Source organism: Sander vitreus, chromosome 3, assembly GCF_031162955.1.
Source record: "Sander vitreus isolate 19-12246 chromosome 3, sanVit1, whole genome shotgun sequence".
In the NCBI taxonomy this organism is placed as follows: domain Eukaryota; kingdom Metazoa; phylum Chordata; class Actinopteri; order Perciformes; family Percidae; genus Sander; species Sander vitreus.
Genome location: NC_135857.1, coordinates 2,711,987 through 2,723,445, shown reverse-complemented (window position 1 = coordinate 2,723,445; position 11,459 = coordinate 2,711,987). Strand labels below are relative to the sequence as shown.

The window sequence follows — 11,459 nt, the reverse complement described above, 5'->3', positions numbered from 1 at the left end:
GGAGAGGCTGCAAAACGGAAAGATCCAACATTGGGTTCAGTCTGCTGACTTGGACATTCACAAACTGAATACTGACCTGTACCTTTTTTTTTTTTTTAAATGTTCCTAGTCATAATACTTTAATAAAAATGCATTGATCGGAGTAAGGGACAAGTTAGTCTCTGGATCAAAGAATATACCTTTAACGGGCGTTACATTGCACACGTAACGTATGCGGAGCAGATGTTCCAAAAACACACTTTCACCATAATCAATGAGAGCACGAGAGCAGCACGTAGTGGTGCGTCTGCTCCGCAGAGATCCGCTCTAAAAGCGTAAAAATAGGACAGTCTTCTATTTATATATTTTACGCAAAGTGTGTTCGCCCTTTTACACAGTAATGGATCATAAAGTGTCTATATGTCTTTTAAGTTAAACTACAGATATACAGGAAACAACTTAATTACGACTTAGTGAGTGTATATTGGCAGTTTCATTTTGAGTTTCTGTTTTTATTTCGTTTCCCTCACCTGCGTCCTCTGATAACAGCTGACAGTAGATTGACGTTTTCCCAGCGCCGTGCCAATAACTGAAGAATCATCAAAAATCTCAAAACAAAAAGCTCACCGTCTCGCCTGTGACGTACGCCGTGTGTGCGCTGCAGGTGTAGCCTGTTAAAAGATACATTCCATGGCACACACGGTCCGCATACGTTGCACGTTCACTGTAGCCAAAGCGTGAGGGGAACGCCACCTAAATAAGAATTCCAATATGTTATTTCCATGGGTAGGGAAAGTTTAATATTTGTAAACATGAGCTCCTCTCTCTCAAAGCCAGAAACCAGAGGAGTAAGTTCAAACCTGTGATGTAATCAAGTATAAAGTCTGGAGCTGCACCAGAGTGAGTCTGGTTTTTGGTTCCTTTTTTATACCCCACTGAGCTTTATTCTATTGTATTGTTTTGGTTGTGAAACAGAACATGTACCCATATACTCAGAACATTCCCCTGGGTGCTCTCAGGCTACATTTACATTGATATTTTTTGGTTTAAAAATGAATATCTTTTGCTACGTTCACACCTCGCCTTCACGCTGCTCTGGCGTTTCAGAGCCCCTAAACTTAAAAACACTTCTGACCCGTTTTGGTTGTGTTGCAGTCTCAACGGCCGCCAATGCTGACCTTTGGCAACGCCGACACTGACGCCAATGTTTTGCCGCCTGATTGGGTCTTATGACGTCTCGTTCTCTGAGACTAAGCGACTAACGTTACCATGGCAACTACCAGCAACGGGAGGAGTATACATGCTGCCTCCTGTTCACCCCGGCAAGCGCATGCCCAGTTTTGCGGCTGTAAGCAGTCCCACAAAGTTCTGCCGCGAGGGACTGAACACTGAGAGATGCATCAACACGCTGTGACGCGCTCCAGGTTGTATTGCAATGATTTTATTTTTCTTCCACACGTAAAATACACTCAGCACTGCAGTTACCAAATGTAATTGTTACCTGGTGAGTAGAAATAATTGCGTTAATACGGCGTGCTGCGGTCAACAAAGTGTTCGCTCCCAGGCTCCCCCCCTCTCTGTCAAAGCCCAAAAAACCAACAGGTGAACAGGTGAAGCAAACAAACATAGAATCACTTCTGCTCAAACCGCCATGAAAACGCCCACCACCCACAATACAAGTGCACAACACAACAATCGACAATATAAATGAGACCATAAACAACATACAGTATGTGGCTCCTACACCCAGTATACGAGAATGTTGAGAGATGCAGTTTGGGAGTGTTGGTTTAAACGGAGATTAGTTCTGCTACTGGACCTTAAAACACTTGTGTGCACGGCAATCGCTTTTGGCTCAAAACTGCTTAAAAACCAAAACGTAGCAATGTAAATGTAGCCTCAGTGTCATTTATAACTTTCCCAATGTATTGTCTATGGAGCAGTTCTATAGTTTATACTTGATGACTTCACAGTTTCAGCACTCTAGTTTTTAGATTTGGGTGACAGTTGTTAATGTTTACTATTATTTTTGGACTGTCTTAGACCATAGGAATAATGTGTACGAATTTTATTTCTTTTAAAAAAGCCACCAAACTTTTAAAAAGCCTGATTTCTACAAAGCAAGCACTGGTTCATTGTAGTACTCTAGAGCCCTCTACTGGTTTATATTGTATACTGCAGAAAAGACAACCTGCTTCATGAAGCGCTTAGCTTTTTAATAGGAAGTGTAAATGCAAAACATTGAAACCTTCTAAATATAAAATGTCCTGATTTTGTGACCTGACCGTACATTCCACTTATTATTCTGGTTTCAACACAAATGTTTGTCTAACAAGAACTCCAAATGCAACATTAACAGTAAGTCACCTTTCTGCTGTACTATAGGACATCTAGATCACTCTGTGCTGTGGTACTTGAAGTTCTGGGGCATAAACCTTGTTACACACTGTTTAAGAGGTCTTGACATGCTGCTAAATTATACCATCAGCATTATCTGTAATGAACAGATTTTTGTGTGTGTTGGACAAAGCTTGTCCTGCCAGCCAGTAGCATGGCTCGAAGAGATTTAAGGGCGCTATTGTTTGACTGCTGCTAGTCCAGCTCACCTGAGTGCTTGAGGATGATTATTGAAACACTTGATTTGTTACACGTCTGTGAGAGTGATTGTAATTCAGTGGTGGTACCGATCAATGTCAGTGCTGTGTAGTTAGTAGTAAGTGCATGTTTAAAGCCTTGCCTTGGCACACATGGATTTAAGTGCAATTAGGTGTACTGCCCAATGTGCACAGTATCAAATTTGTCCTTTTGAAATGCTGGAATGAGTTAGAATGGATCTGTTGCTTGTCGGTATTATTGGCAGCCAACTGACTATCGGGCTGGGGAGATTGGCTCTTGTGCCACATGGATTTTTTTTTTTTTTTTTTTTCACACTGAAATAAGAAACAAGTTAAATGTTGGTAAACACAACAGTGCTTCCAGGAAATATACATTATTATTTTTTTATATTTGTTCATGCAGTCAGTACTTTTGTTGGACTTTTTAAAATTTTCAGATCAAACATGACTAAGAAGTCTGGGTCACTAGACTATATGTAGTGTGCAATCTCTGACCAGTTCATACATTGGTTTACCAGAGACCTAATATTCATGGATGTGAATTTCCGTTTCCCTTCATCAGAGAATGTAACCTGCATGAGTGTTAATATGCATCTTAAATAAGTTGTTCTCGCCTGTCAAATATGAAATCATTCCTGTGTCTTGGTGAATGCAGTTCAGTTAAGGCAGACTATAGTCATACCACAGCTAAGTTAAGACGTGTACATAGGCATTTTAACACAAATGTAATATAGCACCGCTGACTTTGTTGTAAAAGGGCTTTTACGTTTTTGACTCGAAGGGAGGGAACCAAAAAGCACAAGGAAAACAGGTTGCAATAGTGACTTTTTGGGAATGTGTTTGCTCTGTTTGTCATCATCTGAAAAACATGTCATGTTTATATAGAGTATGACAAATGGGTAAGACAACTGGGAATGTCAGCGTTATGTGGAAGATGGAGAAAGTGAATGCTGTATTATTCATCCATACTCCATTAATATAAGGACCTTAAAAATCTAAATAAGTAGAAAAAACACTTTCAATTAAAGAAAATATATTGTTAATGGTTAAAAAGCATCCTTCTAACAATGTACTCTGTGAAGAAACCAAACCTGGGAATAAAAAGGATTTCATTAATCTGTGAGTCAGTGACTTATGTCCACGAGTCAGTCTGTGGCTGTTTTTTGAAAGACGTCTTGCGGTGGACCCATTAAACCTGCAGCAACAAATGAAGACGGCAGGTGGCAGTATAATCAAACCCAAGCCTCAAATATTTTCAGTAACTTATTCATAGCATGTATTTCCTGAGCAATAGTTATACCCATTATCATGGGTTTGCATTAATACATGCATATTCATGTTTTGGAGGCAGTCTACACACATGCACGAGTAAAAGCTCAACACTGGTATGTTTATTCAGTTTTATTACAAACAAAAAATAATGAAAGCTTAGTTATTTTGATATCACATATGCCTTAAACATTCCTCTTTCAAAACGTATGCAAAACAATTAGCAACACAACTAAAATATATAAATCATAACATCTTAAAATACATGAAATCAAAATGCACAGCTCAATTCCAACATTAACAAAAAAATTGTCAAAACTAATTTAAATTTGCAGTTATATATGATTTTACAGGAAAGCAAAGTAAACCCAATGCCTTCAGTAGCTCTTAGCATGCAAAACGCTGGCTTTGGGTAGGGTGGTGTCTTGGAGCACCACTAGAAAATCAAAATGCAAACTCAATGTATTTGCATATTTTTGTTTTATTTTAAATTGTCAGCCCACAGCGACAGACTTCTCATTTCTGCAATTAAATGCGGACACAATAGCTTTCACATCACCAAAAATAGAAGATCATTTTTTTAAACACTATCCTGTTCTATTATTAAATCATTTGTTGTCACTCAGCTGAAATCCTTAGACCTTTTCAGCATCCAAGTCGTAATATTGCTTACCAATGCATGGTGTTTCAGCATGAACTGGTGTTCACGAATACACAGATTTAAAATGGACGAGCAAACATTTTTGCAAAAATAGGCAAACTGAAAAACTGTGAGATGCACAAGTAACAGTACTAATGTTTGCAGTGCCAACAATTGTAGACAACTCTTTTAAAATGTCTTACAGCTTTACCACAAACACCTTAACAGTCATGAGAGACTATCCACCAAATCCTCTATTTAATCCTCTGGATAGGTTTTTTTGAAGAAGCCTAAACAACAAAACGAACAAAAGATTGATAACTTCTGTTTCAAATGTCCAACTTGAATTATTTAAAGATCTTGCAGTAAATAATTTGAAGTGTTTGCCATTAATAAATAAAAGTCCTCAATTTAATGTATTATCCTTTTTGCTGACATGATCAAAAACATTTCACAAAAGACTATGCTCACACTGAATTTCACTTTTCTTCCATAGAGACAATCAAACGCAACAAATTAACGATGAACATTTCGTCTTTTTACGTACACATACATTTGACCACGGTTGATAACGATGAGCAAACAAAGGCCATATACACGTATTACTAACAAACTAATATCTTGAGTCCAATGAAGACATTTTGAACATTTATACATGGCTCGCATGATGGAAATGATGGTAACATGGTGGCTAGTCTAACAGCATTCAGATCTTTATCTCAGCCTTTACAGGGAAGAAACACGTTACACTGTCCATATTTACAGTACAGGGTAACTTTATTTTCTAGAAAAGTGTTCCAAGTGAGATATGTATCTGCCATACAAATGTTGTATAAATGTTCCTAACATTTTGTTTTGCATTTTCACAGTTTAAAACAGGAACTCAAAAACTTACATTAAGCATGTTTTACTAACTGTGTAATTGTGTTAACTTCTCCTTGCCCAGAACAGACCTGCTTGACTCAGTTGGGCAAATGCATCAGCTGGTGCTCGGGTAAGACATGAAAACCAACAGAACATGCATCCAGATTGTTGAGCAACAGACGCATAGCAACAGGTCTGCCTTCGAGGCTAGATGAACACATGTAAGCACCCTTGTTCTTTGTTAGTGTCACCGTGGTGATGTTCTCCAGCCCACTGGATCTTCTCCATGCTCTGTGGATCTTCTGCAGCACAGCTCGGTCACTGGTTGGTAGGTCTTTCTCTTAACACTCCACATTGCCTTCTTCTGTGTGGAGCTGTCCTCTGCTCAGTACCTGTTTTGATGCTCGTAGTGCCACCGGTTGAAATCGATGTTAAATGCCACGATACTGCCAGAGGCCATGCCTGTGATCAACGTCCTGAAGAGCAACAAAACCATGAAAAAAAAAGTGCAAAAAAACCCATTAAATTCATCGCACTAAAATGTGGAATAATAGAAAACCACAATTTTAATTATTTTGGTCGTTTTGTGATTTTTTTTTATTTATTTATTTTTATCTACGACTTGGGTTGACCATGCACATCAAATGTGACGTTTTGATTAATTATTTTACATAGTTTCTTTTTCACATAAACGGGCACTATGGATACGGACATTGAAAACAGCTTCACGATTATTTTTTTTACAAACGTCTAAATAAATTTTATTTCGACATACTATGACTTTATCACTTTTTTTGATAGACTATACTATAACTTTTTTCGACATACTATACTGACTTTTTATCACTTTATTCGACATGCTATACTATGACTTTTTTTTTACATATAAAAAAAAGTCTCGGTAGTTTGAGGTGCCCTCAGATGGTCGGGGGGGGCAGAACAGAAAGCCTGATCACCCATGGTGCTGAGCTTAGTCTTGGGGCGAAGGAGGCGGTTTGAGTTTGTTGTAGTTAGAGGGGTGAGTAGTTCTTTCAGGGGGGTGTGTGTAGGGGGGGGGGGTGATTTCCATAGATGCACTGGTGGGTAAGAAGGGAGACCTTATAATTCTTTCCTGTCGTTAACGGGAAGCTTGTGAAGTGAATGGAGAATGGGTGTGATGTGGTCGTATTTTCGCACTCTCATCAGGATCCTTCTGAGCACTATTCTGAACATACTGCAGTCTCCGCAGGCTTTTGTTAGGGATCCCGATGAGAAGTGTGTTACAGTAATCCAGTCTTTTTACAACATACTACACTATGACTTTTTATCACTTCATTCAACATACGATACTATGACTTTTTATCAATTTATTCAGCATACTATACTATGACTTTTTCACTTTTTACGACATACTATACTATGATTTCTTTGGACATGCTATACTATGACTTTTTATGACTAACTTCGACATAGTATACTATGACTTTTTATCACTTTTTTCAATATAATGACTTTTTATCACTTTACGGAGCTTGGATTGGTAGCTGTTGAGCATGTATAGGTCCTGAGAATGTGTGTAATTCAGCCCTGTTTAATGTGTTTGCAACTGTACTGACAGAGTGAAAATTGTGAATTTCCCCTCGCGGGATACATAAATGTATTTCTGCCTTTTTTTTTTTTAACATACTATGGCTATCTTCGACATACTATACTATGATTTTTTTTTTTTATACTATACTATTAACACTATGACTTTATGGCATACTATTCTATGACTTTTTATCACTTATTCGACATGCAATAATATGACTTTTTTCGACGTGCTACATTGTTAGGGGTGGTTGCAGGTCAGTTGGTAGGAAGTTGGGTTGGGAACCAGAGGGTGGCCAGTTCAAGTGCCCATACGGACCAAAATCCTGAGCATGTGTGTAATTCAGCCCTGTTTAATGTGTTTGCAACTGTACTGATGGAGTGAAAATTGTGAATTTCCCCTCGCGGGATAAATAAAGGCATGTCTTCTTTTTTCTCACTTTATTCAACATACTATACTGTGACTTTTATCACTTCTTTTGACATCCTATACTATGACTTTTTCTCACTTTAGTCGACATACTATACTGACTTTTTTTGACATCCTATATATACTATTACTTAATACTATGACTTTATTACTTTTTTAAACATACTATGACTTTTTAATCACTGACTTTTTTCCGACATACCATAGTATGACTTTTTCATAAAATTTTTTATCATACATATGATTTCTTTCGACATGCTATGACTTTTTATCACTTTATTCAACACACTATACTATGACTTTTTTATCACTTTTTTCGACATACTATACTATGACTTTTTAATGTTTTTTAATACATACTATACTATGACTTCTTATGTTACAATCTCTTATTTTATGAAGTACTGAAATGTGTTTCTGAAAACATTTTATGCGAGAAATAGGCTATGCAGTTGCTGAATCTGTCTTCATTCAGATCGACAACGGTCAGTTTCAAAGATTTTCATGAGCTTCTGAGAGGTCTTTCCCACCCCTCTGTGCCTCGCTTCTCCAAAGTCCCAGCAATGCTACCAAAATGCATTGCACGGCTACTCCTGTAGAACTTAATGGGAAGCGTGGCTGACGGTGGTTTCGTTTGTAATAGTGTGCTACCTTGTGCAGCTCCTGGCAAATAAGGTGGATGGGAGGCGGCCGTGGGAAAACTTTAAATAAACAGGCAGTCACAGACGTGGTTGTTGCTCTCGGCAGAGTGCTGAACTATGTGTGTGTGTAGTAGTTTATCGGCGGCTAGAATTGATTAATCCTGATCACCTGTTTTTAGTAAATATAGACCGATCAATCGGGGCATCCCTAGCTATTACAGTATGATTCAGCTTTTTGATATATTTTACAGTTCTTGTGTTATTTCTGTTTAAGTTTAGTGCTTCTTTTTGGCTTTTTCTGTGTTTATAATAGGTATGTATTGCGTGACTTGCAGGGTGATGACATTGCTAGAGTAAGGCAGGCTTGGAAAATCTTCTTAAAACCTTTTCTGTAACCTGCTCTCACACCCACAATTGTTACTTGTCAAAGACAATTTATATGTCGAGGTCATTTCACGATGCCACCTATGGATTTTATAATTAGGGCCCGAGCGCCGACAGCAGCGAAGGAAACTGAAGGAATTATTATTACGGCAAATGAATTGCCTTTTTGAGGGGCTTAACATATTCAAAAACTTACCAAAATTGGCGGGCGCATCAAGTCTGGTAAAAATTTCCGTATTTTAAGGGTTTCGGGAATAGGCGCACAAAAATGGCTCGCTAGCGCCCCCTACAAACTTAAAAAAATGGAGCCCCTGCAGTACGTTTAACGTAGAATCACAAAACTTGGTACACATATGTAGCATGTCAAGACGTACAAGAAACGTCATAGGAGCCATACCCTAAACCCAACAGGAAGTCCGCCATTTTGAATTCAAAGTTCGAAATTAGTGCGATTTTGGCCATTTCCACGTCGTACTTTAACGAACTCCTCCTAGAGATTTCATCCAAACAACTTCAAATTTGGTCTGTGCCATCTTAAGATGTTAAAGATGAAAAGTTATTAAAAGAAAAACATTTCGTCATAGGGCATGGCCGTGGCGGGGCAGCCATTTTGTGCGTTTTGCCATCATAACAGGAAGTGGGTGTAACTTCCCACAATCAACAAGAGTCCAGACCTGAGGACATATACAGGCCAATATTGACTTTTGGTCATAGCTGGCCACAGGAAATCAGCCTTATATGACAAACATCATCCGATTTACCTGAAACTTATAACGTGTGGTCTACATGTGATACTGAGCCGCCCTCTATACTTTAACCACGCCCACTCACTCAGGCCACACCCCTTTTCATAACATTTGAACCGTTTAAGGTAGTCTTGTGTGAGGTATCATTGAACTCAGCAGAGAGTTCCTTATTCATTGGTGATGGTTTGACCCGCCCCCTATGTCTAAGCCACGCCCCTTTCATAACTGGTGACCCGTTTAAGGTAGAGTCTTGTGTAAGATATCATTGAACTCAGCAGGGAGTTCCCTTCTCATTGGTGACGATTTGCAGTGTCTGAGTGCCACGCAAATGCACGGTCGCAAGGAGCAATGTCCGCCACTAACCCCGACACGAGCAGAGGCGCGAGGGCCCGTCCATCGCTGCTTGCAGCTTTAATTATTATTATAATTACTGGTATTAATTGCACAGAAGACCAGAAGCCTACTTCTAGAGAGAGAGGTTTTTTAAAAGTCTGTGTTCAGCTCTCAGTACGTGCTTCTAACTGAATTTTTGTGTTTTGAAGTTTAGTTTCTACATTATATCTGCTTTATTTTATGTTTCATGTTCGCATTTAGGAGTCGTTAAGTTACTGCTGATGAAGACTCAACATTAACATACTTCAAAGACCTTACTTTCAATTTAAAGTAAATTTCAGTAAACTTCAGGTCATATATTAACTTACAATCCATTTTATCTATCAAGCTTTTTCAATGGAAAGTCGTACAGCCCCCTTCTTTACAGGCAATGTATTTCACCTCACAGCTCTTTAGGGTGATGCTTTTTTGTTCTATACAATGGATATGTTGGATAATAATACAAAGGATTTCTTCATTCAGCCTTTTTAGTTAATTTATTTGATCTTCCACCTTTGACAGCATTCCAGTTTAACTTACAGCTTTTTTTTTAGCAATGTATCTAAGCTCTTAGCTTATTTAGGTAATGCAGTTCAGGTTCCAACTCGGACAGTCTTACATTTTAACTTCCAGGTTTTTCAGCAGTGCAGTGCAATGCATTTGAGATTTTTTTAACAATTTGTTTCGTTTTTGCATTTTCATAAATGTTTCTCACAGCTCTCTCTTCTCTACTCTAGCTAAAAATCAATTAAAATCATACAATGTTCTACATCTTTTGGCATTATTTAACTTTTAAAGCCAATAATTGAGTTTAGCGTTTGGTTTTCAAAACATCTTTAAATAGTGGTGTTATTCAACTTTTCAATGAAATTCATACTAATTACTGTAAAACCATTCCCACTTTTCCAACTATTCTTACTACTTCACCTTCTTCTTACGCACCTACGCTAGCAATCCAGTTTAGCTTTAGCAATTTAGCTTTTCAATATTCACACGCATTTTTGCAGTAAGTTTATTTTCTAGTTTTAATGATATTAAGACATTTAAGTTGCATTCATTCATTTTCACTTATAATAATGACTTTAGGCTACAAAACAAGTTTATAGGCTAGATTATGTATAGATGACCCGAGGCGTGATCATTAACATCCTCTGTTCTTGTGTTTCACTGTAAAAATATACAGAAGACTGTTTGTAGAGCTGATCTCAGTGGTGTGTACACACCTCTAACGCCTGTTGTGGCCAGTTTCGTTGCTTAACAGCGAACACTGACCTCAGTCAGTCACTGAGACAGCGAGGAGAAACGGACTTGCAGCGAGAGTGCGCACCAGTTTTGGGCAGTAGTGCCTGTATATAAATTCATTTATAGATTTGGATTCCGATCATATCATTACATAGCGTATTACAGTAACTCTCTCCAAATGTAGTTCACCTAAAAAGCAGCTTTGGTTGCGCTGGGTCCTCACGATCACCCGGTGTTGCTGAAAATATTTTTTGGTATATCCAAAGTTTTTATATTATTTATATTTATACAATTTGTATGTATGTAAGTGTTTACAACTTAGTGTTAACTAATAATTGTTGCAAACTGGTCCTACCAACAAAATATTAGTGCATTCCTGGAACTGGGCGTCTTGGATATACCAAAAAACATTTTCAGCAACACGGGTGATTCCGCGAGATCCCGCACAGAGCACGACATCGATTGCCGGAAGAGACTACCAATAAAGTAGTGAAGAAGCGAGAGAACAGCAGAAGAGTTCAACGAAATAGAGTTTGAGGTTAGCATCGAACGTGACGATGAGTGGCTCAGTTTCGAAGGTCGCCCGTTCCTATTCGAGCCTGAATACACGGACGAGGAACTACAACTAATGGAGGAGAATCAGAGAGCTAGCTAGCAGCGGTAGCAGCCGAGAGTACAAGCCATCAGGCAAGTGTTATTTAAATACAC

The 11,459-nt window shown here is 38.4% G+C and overlaps 1 protein-coding gene across 1 annotated transcript in view; it reads right to left on the bottom strand.

Annotated features, from left to right (window-relative positions):
• Positions 1 to 3,989: 3,989 nt before the first annotated feature.
• nbeab (neurobeachin b) overlaps positions 3,990 to 11,459 on the bottom strand; it is a 118,642-nt gene continuing 111,172 nt past the window's right edge. The window contains exon 27 of the mRNA XM_078245694.1: positions 3,990 to 5,843. Within this exon, the coding sequence (XP_078101820.1) occupies positions 5,753 to 5,843 (91 nt within the window). The 3' untranslated portion in view covers positions 3,990 to 5,752. The remainder of the gene's footprint in view (positions 5,844 to 11,459) is intronic.